At 44.0% G+C, this 27121-nt stretch overlaps 1 protein-coding gene across 4 annotated transcripts in view; it reads left to right on the top strand.

Annotated features, from left to right (window-relative positions):
* The first annotated feature begins 8393 nt into the window (after positions 1–8393).
* Xpnpep1 (X-prolyl aminopeptidase 1) overlaps positions 8394–27121 on the top strand; it is a 64837-nt gene continuing 46109 nt past the window's right edge. Inside the window, exons 1-3 of one of the 4 annotated variants that reach the window (XM_004631516.2) lie at positions 8400–8504; positions 17567–17655; positions 24926–25050. In XM_004631516.2, coding sequence (XP_004631573.1) covers positions 8473–8504; positions 17567–17655; positions 24926–25050 — 246 coding nt within the window. In that variant the 5' untranslated portion in view covers positions 8400–8472. Of the gene's footprint in view, positions 8505–8839; positions 8861–17566; positions 17656–24925; positions 25051–27121 lie in introns of those variants that run through there. The other 3 variants (XM_023715555.1, XM_023715557.1, XM_023715556.1) reach the window with 3 other exon arrangements.

Genomic DNA, 27121 nt, shown 5'->3' with positions numbered 1-27121 from the left:
CCCACAGAGTTACTATATGACTCAGCAATTTCACTTTTTGTTATGTATCCAAGAGAGGTAAACTCATACATGTATAAAATATTCATAGCAGTATTATTCATGCTGACTAAAAGTGGCAACAAGTCAGATGTCCTCTCGAATGGATAAAGAAAACGTTCTGTATCTTTTTAAATGGATTGTTCTATAATAAAAGCAATGACTTTCTGATACATGCTACATCATAAATCCTGAGACTACGAGGCTAAATGAAAGAAGCCCGTCCCAGAGGCATTAAGTGGTATGATTTCATTTTTGTGAAATGCTCAAAGAGATAGAAAGCAGATTAGCAGTTGCCTAATACTAGGGAGGATGGGGAAAATGAGCAATTATGCTGAAGGATATGTTAAGTTTCTTGGCGGGAGGGGACGAAAATGTCCTAAAATGGATTGGGACAGTGGCTGTGCAGTCCTGCGAGTATGTGTGGCTCACCGGACTGCTACTTCAAATAGGCAAATTTTAGGACATGTAAACTCTACTGACTAAAGCTGCCTCAGAAAGGAATACTAAGAAAGAACACGGAAGTGAACCGGCAGATGATTAGAAAGTTAAACGAAGGTTAAAAGGGCGAAGCAAATGAGCGTTGTATGACTGGGTTAGCTTACTGTTTGCTTTAGAGATACTTGTTGCATTCCGAGAGGAGACTGATTTTAGTGGCAACATAGGATCAGGGAACATGACAGTTAACAGTAAGGAACAGTGATTTTCCTTTTTGGATGTCGTCCTAAGTGCTAAGCTGTTTTTCTGGGTATTTTGATGCTAAGCTCAGGCAATCTGTTGGTCTGTTCGTCGGCTCCATTTGTTTGTTTGGCTGTTTTGAGTTAATAATGAGGATGCGTTATGGAAAGAGATATTCATGACATCAGCATGAACAGGCTGCCCGAACCGTGGGGGGCTTGCCAAGTCACAGAGACTTGTCCCAAGCCTTGCAAAATCCAAATTGCAAAAGAAGAAGAGTGGAGGGCTCACCAAAAGGTGCTGAGTTTGGGGGAATTCTAAGTTTAAGTGTCAAAGGTGACACCAGCTTGGCAAGAGAGTGTGGCTCTAGTTGGAGGGGCAGTTTCAGGGGAGTAGAAATCCAGGCCAGGCTTTGTCAGCCTCTGGGAGGAGGAGCCACAAATCAGGGTCTGCTGGAGTCTGACAGGTAAATTTTAAGAGCCTGCTGGCCTGTCAGGAGTGGGCTGGGAGGTGGGGGTGGGGTGTTGGCAGTTTTTGCTCTGTGTGTGTTGCTGGTGGCTGTTTGGCAGGAAGGGCCAGTGTCACCGAATCGTTTGTTTGCTAGAAGAAGCTGATGGTATGGCTTTTCAAGTTGTGGAGTTTTCTTTTTAAATTGATGCTATCTAATTAGAATAAAAAATGCAAAATCTCACAGAATGGGAGGATATTATTTGCAAATCATATTTCCTCTAAAAGGTTTTATTTTAATTTTATTTTTTCTGTATTTTAGGGAAGGGTTGACAGGGTGTTCAGGGTCTCACTGCTAGATGGGGCTCGTAGTGATTCTCCTGTTTACAGCCTCCCAAGTGCTGGGATTACAGGCGGGTGCCACCACGCCCAGTCTCAATCATGCCTGCAGGCAGGGCCAGCAAAGAGGTTTTAATCTAGAGTCTACAAAGAATCTTACAACCAAATAAATAATGGTAATAATAATCAGCCTGAATTTTAAAATAGGAAAAGCATCTAAATAGACTAATTTTCCCATAAAATGCACAAATGACTAATAAACATATGAAAAAATACTCAACAAGCTGGGTGAGGTGGCATATGCCTGTAGTCCCAGCACTGGGGAAGCTGAGGCAGGATTGTTGCAAGTTCTAAACCAGCCTGGGTGACAAAATGAGTTCAAGGACACCCTGAACTGCACTGTAAGACCCTCTCTCAAAAAGACAAAAAACAAAAACAACAACGAAAACAAAAACCAAAACCAGAACGAACTCCCCCCCAAAATAAAAACAACCCAAACCAAACAAGAAAAACAAAAAGAAGACACTCTACATTAGCATCAGAGAAACACGAGTCAACATTATAGTTAGACACAACCTCATACCCACTAGGGTAAAAAAGATAATGCAAGTGCTGGCGAACCTGTGAAGAAATTGAAACCTTCACATAGTGCTTGTGAGAATGTAAAATAGCCCAGTTACTTTGGATAACAGAGCAGCAGTCCCTCAAAAGGATAAATATGGTTATCATGAGAGTTGGCATTTATGCTTCTAGTTTCTACTTAAAATAAGACATATGCTGCATCAAAACTTATATATAAATGCTCACACCAGTATCCTTCACAGTATTCACAAAGTAAAAGCATTTCTGGGCTGGGGAGATAGATAGCTCAGATGCCAAGCGCCTGCCTGGCAAGCGCAAGGCCCTGGGTTCAATCCCCGGTGCCACATGCTGTGCTGGCCCTGGAACCCCAAGTACCCTGTACTGGCCACTGAAAGCAGACGTTGTGGTGCATGCCTCTAATCCCAGGGCTGAGGAGGCTGAGACAGGAGGATCACTACGAGTCCAAGTTGCATAGCGAGACCCTATACCAAATAAAAAAGTAAATAAAAGCTTAAAAAATTGTTTTAAAAGTAAATATATTTCAAAAGTTCATTGACTGAAAAAAGGATAATGTTATATTGCATGGAATATTATTTATCCTATGTGGCAATAAGACAGAATCAAGGACTGACACGCTGCAGCGTGGGTCAACTTTGAGAGTGCTATGCCAAGCGAAAGAGGCCAGTCAAAGAAACTCCATTTTTGTCTGATACCATTTATATGAAATGCCCAGAAGAGGTGAGTGTAAGACACGAAACATGGGTTAGCGTTTGTGTGGGGTAAGGAGGATGAGAGAAGAGGAAAGTGATGGAAATACAGGGTTTTTCTTTGGGCTGGAGAAAATTTTCTAAAATTGTGGCTGTGAGTGCATAGTGCTATGAATACACTAAAAATCATTCAGCTGCCCACTGGAAATGGTGTAATTGCGTGTATTACATTGGATGGTATGGAAATAATTGAATTATTTCCTAATAAAGAAAGCTCTTACAAAACAGTACAATGAGGGCTGCCAAGGACAAATCTGCCAGGTCACCAAGTCCAAGTCCTCTGTGTAGGACTGGATCTGCAGGCCCAGACCCAGGCCGAACTTGGCTCTTGACCTTGCCCTCTAGGCCATGTTGACTCTATCCGAAGTCTTTTCAGACAAGTAGGAAGGGCTCACAAGAAGTCAGCGTCTTGAACAGCTGGGTCCACTCTCTTCCTTTTCCCACATTTTGCAAATATCCTCCAAAGGCTTTTGGAGGAGGGGATAAAATATGATGAAAAGGGACATTTTTTAGAGGAAGAGACAGGCGTAGGGCTTCCTGGAGCTTCCCCACCCCCGCAGCATGGGAGGGTCTGCATGTTCCAGAAAATACTTAGCTCTGTATGTTTGTGATTCAGTTACACTTAGCTCATCAACATGCTGTTTGTGCACGCATGATTTGATGTTGAAGAAACCCCATGGGCCTCTTAAAGGTTGAAAAAAATTTATTTTTTATTTGAACCACAGGACTGAACTTGCCAAGAGCCAGTGGAACACAGATATCAAAACGTCGGAGTCCAGTTTTCATTGAATACAAAGGGTGAGTAGATTTTTCACTGAGCCAAAAGCATTATCCCACCCTTAATTTACAGTACATTGTTCTGGCAGACTCTACAATCCTGAAAGTTGGCTTTCTCCTTCCATTCCTCTCTAGGGTGTAACCACAGGCCTATCTTTTAGTTAGCTTTGTGAAAAAATAAAGCCACATTATAACAATTTATGAGAGCCTCACTCATCGCTGTTCCTGTAACTATCAGTTTTATTAGAACAAACTGAAACGCTTGAAAAGATTAAAACTCTCCTCTGAAGCTGTAATTGTGTTTGATTTTCTACAGAGATTTCTTCTTTGTTAGCCCTCTCCTGCAGGAGTTTTTTTTTTTTTTTTAAATATTTATTTATTTTTATTTTGTGTGTGTGTGGCCAGCTCAGCCCACCAGGGAGCGGGGCTGGCTGGCATGTGGTGCTGGGGATTGAACCGCGGTCCCTGTGCTTTGCTTAGCTTAGTTTATTCTAAGTAGGTGCTTCAGACCACTGAGCCATCTCACCAGCCCCTGCAGGAGTTTTTTGAAGGGTTGCTGTCGCCTATCCCAGGAAACAAACGGTCAGGTCACCAAGCAGTTATGTTGAATCCTGGAGGACCAAGACTGTGTGGGGTACAGCTGAGTCACTCTCATTGCCTACCTAGGAGAAAGCTCAGAGACATGAATAGTACTTTTATCTTCTTTTTACAAACAACAATCTTCTGGGCTTAATCTCTAGCACCACAAAAAAATTATTTTGTTTTTGCTTTTGCCTGGGGATATAGCTCCTTCTGCGACTTCAGGATAAGTACTGCTAAGATTTTGTAAATCAGTTTCCTTTTCTTCTAAAAAAATTTATATGGACATCAATACATTTCTAAATGTATACCTGCAATCTTCTAAAAATAGGCTGTCACATTATTTTATAACCTACCTTTCCTATTTGTTATTCAGGATTATACTAATAGACTTATAATTACTTGGGCATAAATTCACCTGTACGGATGATTATTTAAATTACTCCTCGAGGAATCTTCTGATTGCAAGTGACAAGGAGCTCATATCAAATTGACCTAACCCCAAAATAACTTTTTAAAAAATTTTTATTTATTTATTTATTTACTTATTTTTTTTGTGTGTGGCCAGCTTAGCCCACCAGGGGGCGGGGCTGGCTGGCATGTGCTGGGGGATTGAACCTCTGTCCCTGTGCTTTGCTAAGCTTGGTCTAAGTAGGTCCTTTAGACCACTGAGCCATCTCAGCAGCCCCAAAATAACTTTTTTTAGCTGACATTTGAAAGGAAGTCCGTGAGCAGTGCGGTTTAAGGCGCGGCCGGATCCAAGCTTCTAATAATGTTAACTGTCTCTGCCTCTGCCTCTTAGGCCTTCTGCTGCTTTTGTGTTATTTCCATGCTGCATGCAGAGGACTGCGGGAGAATCCATTCCACGCCTTTTTCTAGTTTCTGGTGTGCTGTTAGCCATCGTTGTGTTCTGGGTTTGTAGACTGACTGTCATCCGATCTCTTCATGTTCACGTGTGCATGTGAGTCTGAATTTCCTTTTTGTTTTTCTTGTAAAGACACCAGTCATGTGGGAGTTGACACTTACCCTGCTCCAATATGACTTCATTTTAATTAATTGCATGTGCAATTAAGACCACAGTCTATGGGGGCCGGGGAGATTGCTCAGTGGAATAAGCGCTGCCCGGCAAGCGCAAGGACCTGAGTTCAATCCCTGGTTCTGAAAAACAAAAACAAAAACAAAAACCCACAGTCTGAGCTCCTAGGAATCAGGGTTCAGCGTGTGCACTTTTGAGGGACACAGTTCAACCCACCATGCAACTAATGTTTCTGTGTACTTCAAAGACCCCTCTGGGCTGGGCTTAAACGCTGACAGCAGCTGGTCTCCTCTTTCCACTGTGTAGGTCAGAAGGTTGGATGAGGTCATCCTGAGAATCTTGTATCTGTCCCACCTAGGTAAACTAAAATACGTGGGGCTAGGAATCCATCCTGCTACTGTAGCAGCACTGACAGGAGCTTGAGAAGTTATGCCAAGGGATTTGATTTCTGCTAACCTCTGTCTCCTCATTCAAATGAGGACAATAGTCCTTTGCTCTTTGGGATCTTGTGGGCTAGACACATAGCACTCAGCAAATGTCACTTGGTGACTGTCTCACTTCTTCCAAGATAGGAGGACTGCATGGTCAAGCGAACAACTGGACTTAACCCCTGCATTCTCTCTTCCTTGTGATGTGTTCAGTTTAGCTTCTCCATGGACTCTATCTGAATGACTAGGAGAGCAGGAGACAGTCTTTGTCACCCTGCTAACCAGCCTCACCCAGGGAACATCAAGGACTTCTCTCTTTCTCTTCTGAAGCCAGGGCCATAAATTCTGGGCCAACTTTTTTTCCCTTAGCGATGTGATTATGAAACACTTGTCCCTTTTAGGTCCCTGACCTGACCCGCGGGTTAGTCAGCGAGGACCCTGGAAGGGGAGTGGGGATGAAATAGGGACAGGAGACATGAGAAATGGAGGCAAGACAAAGGTTCTGATCAAGCCCCGTTTATTCAAGAAAGTCTCAGCGAATTTATAGGAAGCGGGGAAGAAGAGGGAGGAGTGATTATACGTCATCAGGTCGCTAGGCACTGGGGGGTGGTCTCTAGAATGGAGATCAGGCATGTGACTTCTGGGAAATGGCTCGGAGGGGAAACAGAAACTTAGCTCTGGGAAGGTCACAAGACAGCAGATTAAATGCAGCAGTCTGTAGTATGAGGCCAAGCCTTGGTCTCCCACAGGTCCCATTGATCTTTTTATGGCATTTTAAGTTTTCTCTTACCACTTGATCTTTTACATTAACTTTTAGATGTGGGGGCTGGAGCCAGTCACTTTGTTCAGTCTCTTTCTTTTGGTTCAATAAACGTTGGGGAAGTGGAACAGACCTTCTGCTCCAGCACTAAGTCTTCTGTTCCTCATGGCTTATGGCTCATCTAGGTGCTTATTGGATACCAACTAGAATTTGAAGTTCTTGTGGGAAGCAGAACTGCTGGGGATCCAACCCAGGGCCTTTGCAGTGAGCTGCATCCTCAGCCCTGTTTTTATGAGACGAGCTCTTTCTCAGTCGCTAAGTTGTGCAGGCCGGACTTGAATTTGCAGTCCTCCTACCTCAGCCTCCCAGGGTGTTGGTACGGTCGCTGTGCACTGCCACGCCCGGCCCCAGAAGCTGCTAGGCCTTCACCGAGGTCAGCACAAAACAAGGCACAGGTCACTTTTCAAACATGTGTTCACTTCATTTAGTGCCAAGTGTTATTCTAAGAAGCAGGGACATAACAATGAGCAGAAGTACTACTGTCTGTGCTCTTAAGGAGTGCATGTTCTGGGGACATTCCTTCTTGCATAAAATGCATGAAGAATTACTAAATGTCAGGTATTGCACATCCTAAAATAATCCCTGCATTGCTGGTTATAGTGTGTGTGTGTGTGTGTGTGTGTGTGTGTGTGTGTGGTAAAAGATGGTACGTGCTACAAAAAAAATAGAGGAAGGTAAGGGGAGTGTACCAGAGGACGTTTATAATTCTAAGTAGCTGTCAGGGTAGGTCCTATTTAGGTGATACTTGCAGGAAAATAAGAAAAAGCGCCTGGGCCCAGGGAGAGAGCTCAGTGGTACAGGTGTCTGCCTGGCAAGCGCAAGGTCCTGAGTTGGATCCCTGGTACAAAAAAGAGTCTGATATATTTTTTTCTTTTTCTTTTTCTTTTTCCTTTTTTTTTTTTTTTTGTGGAACCAGGGATTGAACTCAGATCCTTGCGCTTGCCAGGGAAGCACTTATTCTACTGAGCCATCTCCCCGGCCCCAAGAGTCTGATATTTGAGGAAGAACAAGTCCAAGGTCAGGAGCAGAAATTGTCCAGGATTTTCAAGGGCAGGAAGGTGGGGGGCAGCGGCAAGTAAGATTAGGGTAGACCAGGAAGACCTTTCATGAATGACATGGGGAAGGACAGAAAGCAGAAAGCGATGAGCAGAGGAGTGATCTGATGTCACTGTGTAAAGGCTGGTGTGGTTGCTGGGTTTCCATGTGCAGGCGACAGCCTGGGGTGGTGAAGCACCCTGGTAATAACGCAGGGCTGGCAGGTGACTATTGAAGTTGTGGAGAAGGGGTCACATATTAGGAGTCTTGTTGGAAGACAGAGCCCAGGGGGTTTCTGGCAGCTCAGATATGGGGTGAGAAAGAGAAGAGGCAGGCGACGCCAAGATGCTTGGCTGACAGGAACGAGTGGCCCTCGCTAGAGATAGCGGAGTGCTGAAGCTGGTCTTGGTTTTGCTTTTGGTGGACGGGACCTGGTACTCTTTTTGTACACGCTGACTCCAAGGGGTCTTTCATCTATCCATGTGGAATGAGAAGCTGGATTCTCAAGATGGAGAAATAATTTTGAGTCTACCTCTAAAGCCTTAGTGATTGAGACCTGTGGCAAAGCCTGTCCAGAACTGGCACCGCCTCCTCTTGGCAGCCTCCTCGAAGACCAGAACGTCCCACCATCCCGCAAAGCCCTGCTCTCGCCCTCTGCGGACTGAACAGAGAGGAGGACACGCGGCGGCATAGCGTCAGGATCTTAAGACGCCGCAAGGGTCTGCAAAGGGCGTGCTAGGTGGAAACTCAGGCCGCGCTCCCAGGCTGCCACCGAGGGGCGTGGCCTCCAAGGCTGCCGGCGGGGCGGGACCAAATGGTGGGCGTGGCCAGCGCAGGCACGTTGCGTGGGCGTGGCTGGCTCCGGCACGCACGTCGGCCCTTCCTGCTTTCCGCGGCGATCAGCTGGTCTGCGCGGCCCTGACGTCGGCCGGCGCGCGTCACCGCCGAATGGCAGCCTCCAGAAAGGCACCGCGAGTCAGGTGAGGGGACGCTGCCGGGGAGCCGGCGTCTAGGCAACGCGCCGCTGCCCTGTGCGGACGCGCGTGTTGCACCCCGGAGGGCCAGGATGCACGGGGGAGAACGGCGAGCCCGCCGCCATCCGGCGAGGCCCGGAGCTGGCCAGCGTACCCCGCGGAGCCCGGACGGAGCCCCGCCGCTGGGCGCGTTTCCGGCGGGCCATGGGGAAGTGCCGTGCCCGCTCGCTCGGCCGGAGCGCCGGGAAGGCCAGTGCTGCTGGAAGTTGGTCCTCCGCGGGCCCTACCGGGTGCAGGACACGAGCGAGCCCTGCCCCCTGCGCTCCCCCAACCCCGCAGTCTGAGCTCCACGTTACCTCCGGGTAGTTCTGATGCCGGCGTTTCCCCTTTTATCAGTCAGTGCCACAGACAGGCAGCCGCGGGGCCCGCACCACCCGCAGGCTTTCCGAGGCAGTGTTAGGGAATGGTTGGCATAATCCTGAGGAAAACCCATCAGTAACCTGCCCCGCATTTCTCTCGGCCTCAAGGAGGTGAGGATAATCCCCGCCCGTAATTTGAACATGTTGTAGAGTATTCTCCCCCAACAGCAGGCTACACATCCGAGCACCTAAAAAAATGAGACACCGAGGGAGAGGAATAAACTTCTCAAGAGTGTAGACTGCAAACTCTGGGATCCACAGGAGGTTGCCACCTGGCCATTTGTGACCCGAATGAACTAATTTGGGGCACTTGCTGCATCCAGACCACGGTTTGTGTTTGGGAGTGGACAGGTGTCAAGCCCTCCTTCATCTGGATTTATCCCTGCGGCCACATGTTAAGGGTGGGCAGCCAGCCAGAACGGCGCTGTGGGTAGTGTGGTAAACATCCATATAGAAAAGGCTTTCTGTAAGTTGGGTTCAGGGAACCTGCAAGTGGGTAGTGTTAGGCTATGGAGAAACCTTTGCGGACCAAGATAGTCTGCTCCATTTATAGAATCACAGTATTTTAGGGGCAGAAGAGACTTTCAACATCAGTTACTAGGAGGTCGTGTGTTCCAGGTGCTTTACCTAAGTGGTAGAATTTCAGTTCCATCCAGTATAAAGGTGAAGGTATATTTTGTTTTAAGGAAGGGAAACTACTCAGATTGACTTAGATAAGGTGAGATTGGGGTGGTTTCTAGGGTAACTGAGTCCAGAAGCATCAATATCAGCATCATAGTTGGCTTTCTTTTGAATCTTCTGGATCTGACTTCTGCACTGGCTTCATTGTCAAGCCAACTTTCTTTTTTATGAGAGTTATAGGAAGACAGCACCCACGGAAATAGCATTTTCATTCCTAGCAGTTGTAGCAGAAGTCCCAGATCACTGAGCTGACTATATCCATCCCTCAACCAGTCATTATGGCTAGAGGGATGGATTGACCAGGCCTGGGTTCCAGAGCTCAGTGGGTATGAGGATGTCCAGTTCCTGTGGACCAAAGTGGCAAAGGGACAATCCCAAATGGAAAACAATGGTGCTTATGAAAATAAGGAGGCATACTCAGTGGAATAAACGCTTCCTTGGCAAGTGCAAGGACCTGAGTTCAATCCCTGGTTCTGAAAAGAAGAGAAAAGAAAAAAAAAAAAAAAGAGAAAATAAGGAAAGATGAATCTAGGGCAATGAAGACTGCACTGCCTACATCCCCACTCTGAGGAGCTTGTGTAGTTTACCTTTGCCTCATCTCTCTAGGTGTGCTGGGTGTCTTGGTCTTTGTTTTGCCCCAAAACATTGGGCATGTATCATTTTTATCATGGACTCAGGATAAGATTGGAGTAGGTACCTAGAATTCCTGCTGGGATTTCTTTAAAAAAAAGAGGAGAAAAATCTGTAGTCCTTGTAGGTGAGGTCATAATCTTCTTGTATAGAGATTGAACAGGGAGTGTTCTGCATGCTGTTTTTGCACTTTCCCATCTCTGGGCTCATCATAAGTTGGAGCAGGTGTAGTCTGAAGAAGGAAAAGGGAGGAGCACTGAGCTGGAAGCTGGGAAATCTGGACTCTGGTTCTGTCACTGAAAGCTGTAAGCTTTGAGCAAGTCCTCTGATCTGTTTCTCAGCTTCTTTGCCTAGACAAGTGAGTTAGGTGTCTGTGAGGTATATTCTTTAGCTCTAGTATTTAATGATAGTCTTGATTCAACAGCTTATACTTATCAAAGTAAGTGAAGAATGGAGGGAATCTTGTACTCTACAGAAACCAAGTTCTGACAAGCACAGGGCAAGTATAGTGTTTAGATCCTGAGATCCTGACAGAGATAGGGAGATGGAGATGCTTACCTGGAATGTTTGGGCCGGACTGTCAGTCTTGATGTTTGGTCTTGGCTTTGCAAGGTGTATGATCTATGGTAAGTTATCCTTGTTGCCCTTTTGTAAAATCAATCAGAACTGTCTCTGGACAACCTCTTCCTACCTATCTAGTCCTGTACCTGATCTAGGTGTTGGGACTAGGGAGAGGTGGCAGAGGGAGGAAAAGAGGTGAATGGCAAGAAGGGAAGAGAGAAAAAGAAAAGAGAGAGGAAAGGAGGACCTTTTTTTCTCTTCTGTATTTAGGAAAGGGTCTACAGGTTCTCACTACGTAGATCGGACTTGTAGTGATTCTCCTGTTTTCAGCTTCCCAAGTGCTGGGATTACAGGTGCGTGCCCCACCATGCCCAGTCTCAGTCGTAGTCTCATCGCGCCCCAGAGTTGGGGCCAGGCCTGACATGGCATGCTGGAGATTGAACCCTGGCCACTGCGCTCTGCCTAAGCAGATGCTTTAGTCTGCTGAGCTATCAGGCCGGCCCTTGGACCTTCCTTCATTCATTGTCACCTTACTTATAATAATGGGAAATTGGAAAATTGTGGGAAAATAATTTGTGTTTTTGTGATTTTTTTTTTTTTTGACAGGGTTTTGACATACGGTTCAGGCTGGTCTTGAGCTCACTTTGTAGCTCAGGCTGGTCCCGAACTCTCAGCAATCCTCCTGCCTCACCTTCCGAGTGGTGCGATTACAGGTGTGCACCACCGTGTCTGGCCTTTTGTAGAAATTTATTTTATTTATTTATTTATGTATTTATTTTTTGGCTCCAAATGCCTTCAGGGCAGGTTTGGCTGGCTTGAGTTGTGGGGATCGAATTTTTTTTTTTTTTATTTTAAAAAAATATTTATTTATTTATTTGGTACACGGTCTAGCTACGAAGCTCGGACTCACAGTGATCCTCCTGTTTCAGCCTCCCCAACGCTGGGATTATAGGCATGCGCCCCTGTGCCTGGGTTTATGTGGGCGTAGCATGCAACTAGGGATGGAACTCTGGTCCTTGCACTTGCCAGGCAGGGACTTAGACCACTGAGCTATCTCTCCAGCCCTAGAAATTTATAACCACTCTATTGAGATATAATTTTATAAATGATACATTTCATCTGTTAGTGTTCATTTCATGGAGTTGTACAACCATTACTAGTCAGTTTTTAGGCATATTAATCATCCCCCTAATAAATCTTGTACTCTGGTAATCACTCCTCATGGTCACTCCTCAGTTCTCCTGATCCTCACTGAGAACTTGCCAACCCTTAATCTAGCTGTACACAATCACCTATTGAGACAGCTCCTAGAAATGAAATCATATACTATGTAGTCTTTTTTATTTGTTTATGAATTTGGTGCAGGGTCTCACTATGTAGCTTGGACTCATAGTGAACCTCCTGTTTTCGGCCTCCCCAGCGCTGGGATCAGAGGCATGTGCCACCAGGCCCGGTCTAGGTGGCTGGCTCAGCTTGCCAGGGATGGGCTGGTGTGGCATGTGCTGCTGGGGATCAAACCCTGGTCCCTGCACTTGCCTAAGCAGGTGCTTAGTCCACTAAGCTATCTTGCCGGCCCTACTGTATAGTCTTTCGTGATAGGTATTTTTCTCCTTTAGTATAATGCTTTCAAGGTTCACCTATGTTGTACATGTGCTTTTTTTGTGTGCCAGATGATATTCTGTATCATTATATGCCTAGGTCATTTTTATTTGTTCATCAGTTGATAGGCGTTCGTATTGTTTCTACTTTTTGGCCATTACAAATGTAGCTAGGAATATTTGAAGCTATTCATTGCAGCTATGAATATTTGTGTATTGGTTTTTTATTTTTGTTTAAACATTTTTTTGGCACAAGGGATTGAATCTGGGCATTGTGTGCATATGCTAGGTAAGTACTCTGCCACTGAGCTACATATCCAGCCCTGTATTTAAGGATAAGTGTTTTCAGTTGTCTTGAGCATGATTCTAGGAGTGGTATTATTTGGGTGTATGCTAACTCTCTAGTTAATTTTTTGTTTGTTGTTTTGGGACAAGATCTTGCTATGTAGCTCAGGTCAGTCTTGAACTCATTATGTAGTTCAGATGGGCCTCCAACTCATGGAGATCCTCCTCCCTCAGCCTCCTAAGTGCTGGGATTATGGGTGTGTGCCACCACATCTGGCTTGTGGTCAGTCTTTTAAGGAAGTGTCAGACTGCATTCCAGAGCTATACCACCATTTTACATTTCTTTCTTTTTTTCGTGTATTTAGTACAGTTCTAAGTAAGGGTCTCACTGCCCAGATCGGACTTGTAGTGATCCTCCTGTTTTCAGCCTCCCAAGTGCTGGGATTATAGGCCTGTGACACCATGCCCAGTCTGAATCACTGGCTCAGCATGTCCTGGGGGCAGGGCTAGCACAGCATGCCAGGGATTGAATCCCAGTCCCTGCGTCTCCCTTTTACATTTCTACCAGCAATGTCTGAGGGTTCTAATTTTCCATTTTATCACACACTCATTTTATTGTCTTTTTGATTATTACCTTCTTAGCAAGTGATAAATTGGATCATTGTGATTTTCATTTGTACTTGCCTAATGACTAATGATGTTGAGCATCTTTTCATGTGTTTATTGGTCATTTCTCACTAGAGAAGTGTCTACTCAGTTCCTATTACCATTTTAAAATTAGGTAGTTTATCTTTTTCTTGTTGAGTAGCAGTAGTTCTTTATATATTTTGTCCCACTTCATGGACACCTTGTAAGTTCCCACTGGATCAGTGTTACTTAAGTGACTGTACTTATAAGCTTATTATTTACTTATAGTTTTTCCCACCTTAGACTTGCCTCACCTCATGATTTTGTTCTGTAAAATTCTCTTGAGAAATAGGATTCTTGGCAACCCATTCAGGACCCCTTCGGTCCCTCTTAGAAGCTTTCTTTTCCCAGTGAGTGTTTTCTGGTCTTGACCTCTGTTATTTCTAGAATTCATTCTTTGGCTTTAGAAAACACAAACTCAGTGTATATTTCCTGTATGTAATTTGGATTATTTGGAGGTCCTGTATCATCCTTTCTTAGTTCTAGTACAGTGCTGAATAGCAGTGGCAAGAGTAGTTACCCTTTTCTTGTGTTCACAGTGGAAACCTTACTACATTAAGTCTTACTACATGAAGGATGATGTTTACTTTGGATTTTGTAGTAGCATTTCTCAGATTGAGAAATTTTCCCTCGTGTTTGTTGAATATTTCTATCAGTTTTTTCATTATTAATATGCTGTGTTACATTAATTGATTTTCATATGTTGAACCAACCTTGTATTCCTGGGGTAGTCCCATTATGTAATGGTACATGATACTTTTTATATTGTTGCTTGATTCATTTTGTTTTTCTTTTTTGTTAAGGATATTTGTACATATATTTGTGAGAAATAAATATATCTCATAATTATAGGTGTCTAACTTTTTATGTATGAGGCTAGGGATTCATCCCAGCTTGCTAGGCAGTGCTATACCACTGAGCTTTACTCCCAGCCTAGTTTCTTATTTTTTTATGTGAAAACATGGGTTTTCCTCATAGCTAATTACATCTTACTTTGTCCAGTGCAACCGAGTAACAGTGATCTGACTGCAGGTCTGGAGTGATTGGTGACAATGTCTGGTCTGATGGTTCTGACTGTGTGGTAGACTAAGTGAATATGAACCACTGCCAACACATACAAATATAGTGGAATTACTGTTTAACTGCCTTTCTGACCTACTCACTTACCTGTCTATTTTCTGACACATGACACACTAGTGGCCTTTTTTTAAGGCACACTAGGTACACCTCTGCTCCATAGGCACCGCACGTGCCATTCTCTTCTGGAGTGCTCTTCTAGAAATTACCATGGCATATTCCCTCAGTCTCTGGAGGTCTCTGCTAAAATGTCAGTTACTATCAGAGAGACCTTCTTGGCTAACTTATGTGAAATTGCCCGTTCTCTCCTCCCCTGCCTCACCCCATTGAAGTGAGGTGTGTCACCCTTTTTATTTTTGTGTCTGGAATAATGTCTGTGTTAGGGGAGAGTCTCAATAAATATTTGACTGTGTAAACTGGAAAGAAAGAGAAATACCAGAGAGTTAGAGGAAACTTGATGCCTGAATGGTATACTAGTAAGCTGAACTTAGGAATGTTATCAGATGCAGATGAAGGCCTTTGTCAGGGTACAGAGTACTAGGCTGTCTTCTTTCTAGGACGACAGGAAACTTGTCATAAACCTTCTAGCTAGGAAATTAATGTGAAAATTAGACTTGTAACGCTTGTATGATCCAGGAGCCTGGTGTTCACATAGACAGTCTTCACTGAAGACAAGCTCGTAATAACAGAACATACAAGGAATGAGCCACCAGCAGGGAGAGGAAGCAGATCTATGTTTCTGTCTCTTTCCCACAACCAGGATAAAATATCTAATAGCCACATCTTAAGGGAGAGCTTTATTTGGTTCATGGTTTTGGGGGGTTCAGAAATGGCCTGGAAGGGCCTGGTAAAGGAAGGCTGCTCCATCCATGGCAGTCAGGAAGTAGAGAGAGAGAGAGAGAGAGAGATAAAGAGTACATCCTATGAGGTCATGCCCCCAGAGACCTGCTCCTTTTAAACAGGCTCCACCTTTGAATATGGGACTTGGAGGAAGCATTTTAGATTGAAACCATTACTTACTTCCCTGGCCCACAAAAGGCTATGTATGCAAAATGCACTTAGTCTATCTCTAAGAGTTGCTAAATAAAGTTACTAATTTTAACAGATTTGGCATTGCTGAAAAGTGCAAGTCTAAATATTCCTTTGAGGCTCAAGGCAAATTCTTAGCTGCAAGCTCCTATAAAAATCAGAAAGTTAAATACTTTCAATGTACAGTGGCATACAGTAAACATTGCTATTCTATAAAAAGAGAATAGGAAGATAGAAACGAATGAAAACAAAGCAAAACCAGAATCCAGCAAGGCAAACAAAGCCACAGCCAACTTCTAGGACAGATTTTAATGAGCCGTGAATCCCAAAGGGTTTGGCCAACCCTGCCCCTGTGGCTTTTTGGTTGCAGCCCATGTGCCTTCTCTTTGATCCAGGTGGCCTCTCTTGGCAGATGTTTCAACTTCCTGGAATCTCTACTGCATATTTGGCTTCACTCATAATTGAAAGCATCGCCCTTATCAGGGGCTTCTTGTAAGGACTCTGGCTTCCTATTACTTCTTTGAAATCCCGGTGGAATCTTCTGTGACCTCATAGCTTTTGCGATTTACATGCATGAAAAACTAGTACTGTCTGTCTAGACGATGCCCAGGTCTTCCACTCACCGGAGCTGCCTCACTAGCTCTCCTTGGGCCACTAGGCCTCCTTGCAGTGGCTTCGGAGTACTTTAATGGCTGAACTCCGCAATTCCCTTCCTTAGAAGGCCCTGCTTGAGCAGGGTGCCATGGGGACTCTCTCCTCAAAGCAAAGACTTTTTGTACCCTTGAGTGGTGATGGGTGGGGTCTGGTTCTTTCCTGAGAGGCCCTCAAGATATCTTGCCTAGTCTGCTGCTGCAAAGTACTTAGCTTCTCAAGTACTAGGTCAAAACAGACAATTTCCTCACCAGCGTGAAGTGCTTATGGCCTTTAATCTGTTTCTAATACAACCCTCATTTCCATCTAAAGCCTCATGAGTCTGTGTGGTTCCTTTTCTCTTGTTGCCGGAACAAAATACCAGTGCCCCAAATTAAGGAAGGAAAAGTTTATTTAGCTTACAATTTGTGGAGATTTCAGTCCATACTTGTCTGGCCCCAAGGGAGAGTAGCACATGGCAGGAGGCAGCAGTTCATGGGGGTGGGGGATGGGACAGTAAAAGCAACAAGAGCAAAAGGGGAAGAGCAAGAGAGCAAGCCTTTTACTGATAGCATGCAGGCAACCCACCCCAGGGTGAGGGTAGCACTCACACCTGCAATCCCAGCCTGTGACCATGAGTCAATCATAAACTCTAAAAGCCCAGACCATGACTGTATGCGGCTTTGGGGGGGGACATCTAGACACAAACCCTAACAGTCTGGCTGTCACTGTCTGCATTCCTGTCAGGTTCTGAGCTTCAACCAGAATGGCCCATCAAGCTCTGCTTCTAGCATTTTAAGGCCTAACTAGCTAGCATCTCCAGACTTTTCTAAATTTCTCTCTCTTTCTCTCTCTCTCTTTTTTTTTTTTGGCAGAACCAGGGATTGAACTCAGGCCCTTGCACTTGCCAGGCAAGCACTTATTCTACTGAGCCGTGTCCTCAGTCCCTCTAAATTTCTCTTGAGAAACAAATTTGAAAGATTAGGAACTATAAGGTCAGCTGTAGTAGTAGCAGTGACCTACCTAGCAAGTATGAGGATTGCTATCCCAGAGGGAAAGTTTGAAAATAATAATTAAAAAGACCTAAAATGATTAAATGGCTATGTGAAGAAATAGAAAACAGAGTGAAAGAATAGGGACATCATAGACAAAATATAGGCAAATATGAAATAGAACTGAATAGAACTTATAGAAATGAAAAATAATCATTAAAAGAATGTTTTTAGTTTATTTATATAGGGGAATAGACATGGCTGAAGAGAATTTGTGAAGTTGGAATGAAAATGAAGTATTTGCCAGCCGTGGTAGTTTCACTACTACAACTTTTATTTGTTCCATCCTTGATCCTGGGGTGAGAGTTCTTCTGACTCACCTAAGAAGACTGCTAGGTCAAGTTGATGTTTTCTTTGACTAAGCTTGCCACGTTTACTGTGATCAAAGTCTGCAACATTTCAATCTTTTTCTTTTTAAGGACGAGTCACCAGGATTTTCAGCTGAAAAACTTAAGAATAATTGAGCCTAACGAAGTGATACACTCAGGAGACACAGGTGTGGAAACAGGTAATAATAGTTTTATCTACAAATTAGGTGGAACATTTCAAAAGGATTTTAGATTCCCTGCCCTAACCCCAAGCTGAGTGAGAAGAGACAGTAAGGACTTAGTAATTGACTGTGGCTGGGGTGAGGACCTGGAAATTAAAAATCGTTTTGTCCTTTGGTTCTTGATGGTCGGTTACTGTTTGGATATATTTATTACTTTGAGGTAGTAAGTCAGAGAATTACAGTTTCTGTTAGTGGGTGGTCTTTTTAAAAAATGTTTTTCATTTTTCTGGGAGATAGATGGTAACTGTAGTGGGGGTAGATTTTTATTGAAAATGTATTATTATAGTTTTTCTCATCTTATATTTTACCTTTGATAGAGTCCCTTATTGATTAGTTTAGAAATTAGCTTTCAACCTCTCATTAGATTCAGAAATGATAAAATGCTTTATTGTGCTTTATAAATTGAGTTTGCATTTAGGGAAATGTTTTTTGGAAATAATTCCGTGGGACCATCCTTTCTCCCCAGAACTTAATTATCTGATAAATTGCTAGAAATCTGAATTCTGAAAGGTAATGTATTACAGTATCCTGTACCAGGTAAGCCAGAACTTTTCTGTAGACTCCCGAGAAGAAATATTTTCTTTTAGCTGACTGAAATACTGATCCCTTGAAGTGCTAAGGAACCATGACTATCTGATTTTTTCCTTAGAATAGCAATGCTATTACTGCATGTAATTTTAGTTCTATCTATAAAAATATAGATGTACCTGACATACTTTGGGTGCAGTAAGAAGTAGGAGAAAGGGGAGTAAGAGAAGTAGGATAAAGGGAAACATAAAGAAAGGAAAAAAGGGATTGAATCATCAGAATAGAGTTGGAAGATAAGTTTTTCGAATTATATATGAAGAAATAAGAGTTTCAGTTGTCCTAAGCTGTAGGTTCCAGCTGTAGACTAGGCCCACATGCTTTGATTCTGTTGGTCTTAGAGTGCTGAAAAGCTTTTAATCCCCCAGATAATGTGGTGGTGAAGGAGCATGAGCTTGAAAATTGGGTAGACCTTGGGTCCTGGCTCCTGATGGTCCAGCTGACGTGGGCACCTACTTAACTTCATTGAACTCGTATTTCTTTATGTGTACAACGGAAAAAGCGAAAGCTTTCATTGGAGGATTACTGTGAGAATTAACCATTAATGTATGTAAAGTCCTCAGCCCTCCTGTAGCAGTGAAACAGAAACAAACTGCTACCTCTGAAGCTATTGATGCTGGAAAAGTGTCTGTGTGTGTGTTAAGATGCCCAAACTGGAGTGAAACAGCCCCTTCTATTCTTGTAACAAGATGTGTGGAAATCCCAGCTGGTGCTTCAGATCTGGGTTCAAATATTTTTGAGCTCTTATAATATATTCATGTCATGCATGGTATTTTCTCATACATTACTCCTTTAATTCTCTTAGCCACTCAGTGAGGTAGAAATGTTGGTCATGTGCAAGCAGTGAAAGGTCTTGTTTATGGTAGAGACTAGAGGTTTTGGAACTTATTTCTACAAGCAGATTCACATGCAAGACATTTCAATGAGTCATTCTCTTTAGGGCATGATATAAAAATACCTGGCGATGTATGGTCTGATGTTATATCACGGGTTAGGCCTGCTGCTCTTGGCTTTTCACTTCTCTACACATTTTGCTCAGCTTTTGGCTGCTTCTGACATTTCTGAAAAATGTGAGGGTGTGGGATGAACACATAACATAACACAGCACCTTCTAGGTTCCTAGATTTTCTTCTTACTGTGGAGATTTTTTACCATTCACTTTGTTGGGTTTGAAAGCCATGGACAATATTCAGCTGTTTCTGAGAGAGTATAGGTATGTGTTAGGTGCTGGTTATGGAAATGACCATGACGCAGGGACCGTACACCACTGTTACACTACTTACCGCATCACATTTGTAGTTACTGTATTCTATTCTAACAATTGCAGGTGCTTACATAACAGTAATTATGTGCCAGGCATGCTAAGTGCTTCACGGAGAATAACTAATTTTATCTTCATAAAGTTACCTAGCAGAGTTGCTGTCACAGTGTTCCCTTCCTCCATCTTTCCTGCCTTTTTAGCTGCTACTTGCTCCATCACTGACACATTCCTGCCAGTCGTGTCTTTCTTCAGCTGCAGCTGCTCGTCCATTCACTCGCTTGCATGGCCTCTTGCCTTAGCAGTAGCTGTCTCTGCTGCCCCAGCCCATGACCTGAGCTGTCGCCTGTTGTTGCCTTTACTACATGTACTTTTACTTGCCCTGCCCATTACCGCGTCCTGTTGGTTGTGCTGTTGGGAGATTTTTCATTGTGTCTGCTGTAGAGCACAAAAAATGTGGTTGCATTTGCTTAGGGACACCAACTACATGGGATGAGTTTGAAGGACAAGAAGGAAAGAAGAGAAGTGTTGAGAGTGCTGACTGGGGCGGGTGACACTGGCGGGAAGTAATACAGTCAGTTGTATCTCAGTTCATGAATGCTTTTTTTCCTCCTTATTTGATACAGGGTTTCGCTATGCAGTTTAGACTCATAGTGATCATCGTGTCTCAGCCTCCCCATCCCTGGGATTACAAGCATGTACCATCACACCCAGTTCCAGTGGCTGGCATGGTGTGCCCATGGTGAGGCTGGCACAGCATGCAGACCCAGGTCCTTGCACTTGCCAGGCAGGTGCTTAGACCACTGAGCTATCTCCCAACGCCCCTGAATGATTTTGCTTGCAAACAGTTTGGTTCACAAAAACATTTGGTAAAATTTTGCTACTGTTCACAAACTGCATTGGATGATAAACATGACCATGGCCACCTTCCCTAAACACAAAGGTGGCCTCCTTCCCCAAAGTTGCAAAAGAAATTAAGTTTTGTAAACCAAAGTACCATTGTGTTCTGGTGCATTAGAGCGGCACTGATGCTGCTGATGACTCTGAGATGGCCTCATAGGTCAGACAGGAGGGATGTCAAGGTGATGCAGGAGATGGTGATGGGTGCCAGAAAGCTGGTGAGGGAGCAGGTTACAGTGACCAGGAAGTGGAAGACGTCTTTGGCTAGACTTGCTCTTCCTTTGATGAGTTTTAGTTTGTAACTGAGGATTCTGTGCTCACCATTGGTTAGCTTTATTGATTACATTAGTGACAATATTAGTACATGTTGGTAGTCAGCACTGCAAACATTATAGCTGGTGCCATCAAGATCTCTAAGTCAGGGGCCAGGGAGATGGCTCAGTAGAGTAAGTGCTTCCCTGGCAAGCGCAAGGGTCAGTCCCTGGTTCTGCCAAAAAACCCCACAAAACGCCCCCCAAACAAACAAAAAAGAAAGATCTCTTAAGTCAGAATGTACATCAATTAGAAGCCAAATTCTATAAATTAATAATCGTAAAATAAACCATATTGGATCCAATGCCTCTGCTGTACTTCAGACCAGTTAAATCCGAAGTTTATGTAATGTGTGTACCCAAGTTTAAATCACTGTTCTGAAAGAAGTCTTCATTTTTGTTTTGTTTTTTCAAGGATATGTTGGGCTGGGGCTATAGCTCAGCTGTGTGGTGCCTACCTGGCGAACATGAGGTCTTAAGTTCGATTCCCGGTTACCAAAAAAGAAAAAAAAAACCAAACACACACACACACACACACCCACACACACACCCCAGGAAAAAATGTTAACTTGCTTAGAAATATAGTTTCGGTGGGGGTGGGGGCCTGCTCCTTAGCTCAGCTCTTTAAGTGGCTGCTTCAACAAAGCAGTCAGGCTCAGGTTGCTGTGTTTGATCCCCAGAACTCAAGCCAGCCAAACCTGCCCTGAAGGCATTCTGAGCCAGCACCCCCCCAAAAAAAAAAAAAAAAAAAAACCCTTCTGCTATTTGGGGCTGGGGAGATGGCTCAGTAGAATAAGTGCTTGCCAGGGCCTGAGTTCAATCCCTGGTTCCGCAAAAAAGAAAAAAAAAAGAAAAAGAAAAAGAAAGAAAGAAATATAGTTTGGGTAGAGAACCACTTGGATGACTCTCCTCTAAAGAAGAGCAGTTGTCTCCATCTTGGTTAAACCTGGCTCTGTTTCCGCATACTGATGTGCACAGAGCTGGCTAGGGCTTTCCCTCATCCACTCAGTCAGCTTTGAGCAACGGACATTGGTCTAGCAGAGGTGCTGATGTGTAGTGTTTGAAGCTAGGTGACAGGGCAGTGTGGCCCTGACCCGTAGCTCCCCTAAAACGTGTGGGCCAGGCGGAAGGAGAACCATGCTCCATGTTCCACACTCCACACTCCACGCTCCACGCTCCATGCTCTGCACTCCACGCTGTGGCCAGGACTGAGCCTCCAGATGACAGGCTGTGACTTCCCAGGCTGTAGAAGGTTGTGCCTCAGAGCTGAAGCACCAACCTCAGAACATTAGCTACTACGTCCAGTTGACCTACGCAGGCTGCTCTTTCTGCGTCTCCTCCTCTGCTTACTGCTGAGGTTGTTCTGGCCTCCTACCTAGCCCAGCTCACAGCACTCACCTGCTGCCCACCACTTTCACAGTCACTCAGCCTTGAGCCATTCCCTCTTCATGAATTAATAAAACCCGGTTCTGGCCTGGCTCGAGGCCGTTGTTTGGGCTGGCCGTCACCCCAGGTGGATGTCGGACCCCTTGGCTCCCCACATGTACAAATGTGCCTTCGTGTCTTTATTCTCACCATAACTCACTAGTGTTCCAATAATTTTTCCATGGGATTATAAATCTAATTTCCCAGACTGCAACGAGGAATGGGAAGGATCTTCTATAGTTTGAAAGAGTGACAGATTATTTTGAATCTCCTGAAAGGCATCAGGGTAAAATTTTTTAGATGCCCACAGTCTACCGATATTCTAAGAGGATTCACTTTGGACTGAATGCAGGTGTGCCTTTTAGACTTAGATCAGATTGATACTTTTGTTCTGTTATGTAGGTGAGGAGTTACAGGCTTAGTAGATTAGACAGAAGGAAAGCAGGCCCTCTGAATGAGTAGGATGTAGAGGCATTTGTAATGTAAGGAACATGGATATGCTTGAATCAGTGTAGGTCAATTTTCAGGGACTCTAATTACTTTGATCTTCTGAGACTCCTCCGGTGGAGCCCCAAGGCCTCCTGCTGTAGCTATGCTTGTTGCAGCTGATGAATGGGCGTTGTTTTTGCAAACAAGACCCGCTCCTATTTGTTTATGCAGCTTTATTCATAATTACAGAACTTGAAACAACTAAAATGCCTTTCAGTATGTGAAAGGTAGTCTGTAGTACATCCAGACATTGGAGTATTATTCAAGAGTAAAAAGAGGGGCTGGGGAGATGGCTCAGTGGTCTAAAGCACCTACTTAGAACAAACTTAGCAAAGCACAGGGACCGCGGTTCCATCCCCAGCCCCACATGCCAGCCAGCCCCGCCCCCTGGTGGGCTGAGCTGGTCCCCCCCCACAAATAAATAAATAAAATAAAAAATAAATAAAAAAAAAGCATTAAAAAGAGTAAAAAGAAATGAGCTGTCAGGCCATGAAAAGCTGTGGCGGAACCTTAAGTGCATATTACTGATTGAAAGAAGCTACCCACTGTATGATTCCAACTGTATGTCATTCTGGAAAGGACAGAGCTATAGAGATAGTAAGAATGATCAGTGATTACAAGGGACTGGGGAGAGAGGGAAGAATGGTTGGTCCCAGAGATTTTTATGGCAGTGAAAATATTCCATATGATAGCATAATGGTGGATCTGTCGTATGCATTTGTCAAAATCCGTAGACTGCACAGTAACAAAATTGAAAAGTAAGCTGTGGACTTGAGGTGATGGTGCTGTGTCGGTGTAGGTGTATTAGTTGTACAAATGTACCACTTCGATGGGGGACGTTGATAGTGGGAGGAGCTGTGTGTGTGGTGGGAGCTGGGGCCTTGTGGGAACTCTGTGCTCAGATTTGTTGTGAACCTGTCCCTGCCCTGACAAAGCCTGTCAAAAGCGAGTTGGTAAAATTCATCATTCTACTTTAATTCTAATCATACAGTTTTGTGCTGGTACTATATGAAGTTGTAGTAAAATACGCCTGATCACTAATCAACATTGGCTTTCTGTGGAGTCACTTTGCTGCATACCTGTGAGCCTGTAGCTATCATGATTATCAGAACTATTAACTAGTCTCAGTATTTCTTGAGAAAAGATCATGACCTTTTCTAACCAAAGTGGTTGAGTGAGCTTGTATCATCTGTACTTTCTACACATAGAAATAAAATTTCTTGTACTCCTTAGAAAGCAGTGCATTTTGATTTTTACTACTTACATATTTATAGACGATTTAAGACTTTCTGTGGGGACACATTTAAAGTCCCTATCATTTCTTTTGACTTGTTTTTCTGTTCCTGTTCTGTGTTTTATAGAGCTGGTGACTTCAGCCTTGGTTTTATTGGGTGCCCCGTGACTTGCTGGGTGTAACCCACCACGCCGTATTTTAGAGAGGAAAACACTGAGGCCTTGGTCCCTTTCTCACTTGGTTTGTGCTCTGGGAGGTGCCAGGTAGTCTGTAGATTAGAAGGCTTAAGACTGAGCTCTCTCTGGTTGGCTAATGAACAAAAACTTTATAAAGCAAACCTCTTTTAGAGCAGATTAACTTAAGAGGCAGAAAAACATCAGGGAATGAAACTAGTAATACAAATTTACTTACCTCAAAGTAACCACTATTAAAACCCGGATGACTGTCTTTCTAGAAACTTCTCCTTATGCATATACTTACACAATTCAAAATAAGAACGATCTATATGTGTTTAAATTTGTAATCTGTTTTTAATTACCCACCAGGATTATCTAGGCATTGTCACAAGTCAAATATAGATGTGTATGCTATTTTTCTAGGTCTGTGTACTTAATAGTTGCTTAGCGTACTGTTTTAGGTAATATAGTTTATTTAACTAATTATGTATTCCTCCATTTGTTTTACTACTATAAATAAGACCAACACCTGTATATTTATACATTTGCTTAATTATCTACTTAGAATCAGTTTCTAGAAGGGAAAGAGGTTAGGAAAACAACCAATTTGGAAATGAGTATTAGTTGCTCCAGTTTTTTTGCCACATAATGACTGTTTAGAAGTAGTGTTTAAGAACTGTAAATATTAGTGTTCCTGGCAGCTTTGGGCTTGAGCCCAAAGTGGTAGAGCAGTCAGTGTGAAGGCCTAGCTTGAGTTGGGCAGAATTGGAAGGCACCTGGCTTGCTTTGAGTTGGCCCTTGAATCGCTGGAGCCAGGCTGGTTTTGGAACAGATTTTTCTGTTGTTGCAGACAGCAGAATGGCTCCAAAGGTGACGTCGGAGCTGCTTCGGCAGCTGAGACAAGCCATGAGGAACTCCGAGTACGTGACAGAGCCAATCCAGGCCTATATCATCCCGTCGGGAGATGCCCACCAGGTACTGAGTGGAGGTGGGCTGAGGATGGGACTCTTTAGCCTCTTTCGGGTCAGTCTTCCCCCAACTGTGATGTGTTTGTAAAATTCTAATTGTTGGCCTAAAGCCATTGTTCCAGCGCTTGACATGGGAACCTGTGTCCAATAGGGTCTCACTGATTGCCTATAGATTTGGCCTTACTTCCTTGTTTCTAGTGAATTCAGCCACCTTTCTAAGAATTGTGAAAAAGTTAGTGGCCAAATTAAGGAGAAGTCCAGGACCTTTCTGCTACTACTAGACTGCATCCTGTTTGCTCGGCTTACCCTGCTCTAGCAGAATTGACTTCCTTGCCACCCTTCTGCCTGTCTAGGTGTCTTCATTCCTCTGGCTTGGCCAGAGTGGATCTGCACTGTAGCTGCAATTAGAGGTGATGCTGCAAACCCATATGCCAGCCACTACTTTGATGGAAGCAACTCAGCAAGTTATTGAAATAGGAACAATTGTATTTAGAGAGACAGAGCCCTCCTGTGGAAGGGCTAAAGGACAGGAGGATGAAAGGACTGTGGAACCCACTTAGAAGGAATCAGCAAGTGTTCTAGTGCCTGCATGGTGGTGGTGTAGTAGGGTTACAGAAGTGAATTTAAGATTGAATTCCTGCCCTCACTGTCCTTGTAGTTTCTTTATTTATTATTTATTATTTATTTATTTATTTATTTATTTATTTTTGGTGGAACCAGGGATTGAACTCAGACCCTTGAGCTTGCCAGGCAAGCATTTATTCTACTGAACTATCTCCCCGGCCCCTCATCCTTATAGGTTAGTGAGAACTGAAATGATATATAAAGTGCTATTCTTTAAAGAATCATCTATACATTTTTTTCCAGCCTTTGCTTATGTGCAAGGTACTGCACATGATACAAAAGTGAGAATTAGTTTTGGACTCAAAAAGCAAACAGTTCACTAATTGAGTGAGATATATACACAATAACTGCTAGGCAGAATGTGGTCAATGTTGTGAACAGCCGACAGAACCACAGAGCTCTGAGGGTGCAAGGGTGGGGTGGTGGAGGGCAGCGTAGAGCAGGGAGATGTCTGAACAGACCTTGGAAAGTGGGTAGGTAAGTAGAGGGGGACGGAAGGAAGTCTAGGCAGGAGCGAAGTGAGAAGCTGGAAGCTCCCAGTATGTTTCAGAAAAAGTAGTGCTAAGTTTCCTTTGGTAAGAGCCCAGGCGAGTAAAAAGCAGTAGTGGGAAATAAGGCTGGTGTTTTAGGGTTCTCCAGCTGCAAGTGACAGAAATGGCTCCAGGTACCGAGCAGTGAAAGCGCTGTGTGAGCCTGAGGGGCAGAAACACCACATGGGCGCAGCTCCCTGAGCAGAGTGGTGCCGTCTGCAGTTCACCTGTTAGCCTCACACTGGGAGTCTGTAGACCCGGATGATGGAGTGTACCTTGGAGGGGGTTGGGGCTCACCATTTGCTGATGTCTCTTTCTTTATTTTTCGGACTGTAGGCTTGGGTAGTGTAAACCTGACAGGCATATGTTGTATCTCTGTCTTACTTTCATGATCCTTGGGAGATAGGACCCTAATCTCAAATCCAGTCCCAAGTGAAATCCTGATTGGTGTAAACACTTGGTTTTGCTGTGTGTGTTGTCATGGGAACAAACAAGGGCAGTAGGGGTCTACCATTGGAGGGCATGGCTGGTAAGGTTGTTCCTGTAAGCTCAACCAGGACCCAACAATACAATCTATTCTGGCTCTCCCCCATTTTGCCCTTCCCAAAGTCCTGGTCCACAGGGTTGTGCCTGTGTTAATTTAGACCAGCTTCAAGATTAGATCCTTGCTTGGAGACATGGGATTTCCTGGCCTCAGAAGCAAATGAAACACCGAAATAAATAAACAAAGGGGTTGGAAGATTTGAGGCAACAGCTTGAAGTTTAGGATAGATGATGGATACTTAGACCAGTATTGTTTTAACTGTTCTGCAGCGTGCTTGTTGTGTCTTGGAAGATGTTCTGCAGATAATGTATTCATTGGCATAGAAAATGGTTGAACTGGGGCTGGTGAGATGGCTCAGTGGTCTAAAGCACCTACTTAGA

This window comes from Octodon degus, unplaced genomic scaffold (genome assembly GCF_000260255.1).
Source record: "Octodon degus isolate 3935 unplaced genomic scaffold, OctDeg1.0 scaffold00042, whole genome shotgun sequence".
In the NCBI taxonomy this organism is placed as follows: Eukaryota; Metazoa; Chordata; class Mammalia; order Rodentia; family Octodontidae; genus Octodon; species Octodon degus.
The sequence above is the reverse complement of the archived record's forward strand: the minus strand, read 5'-3'. Positions and strand labels throughout refer to the sequence as shown.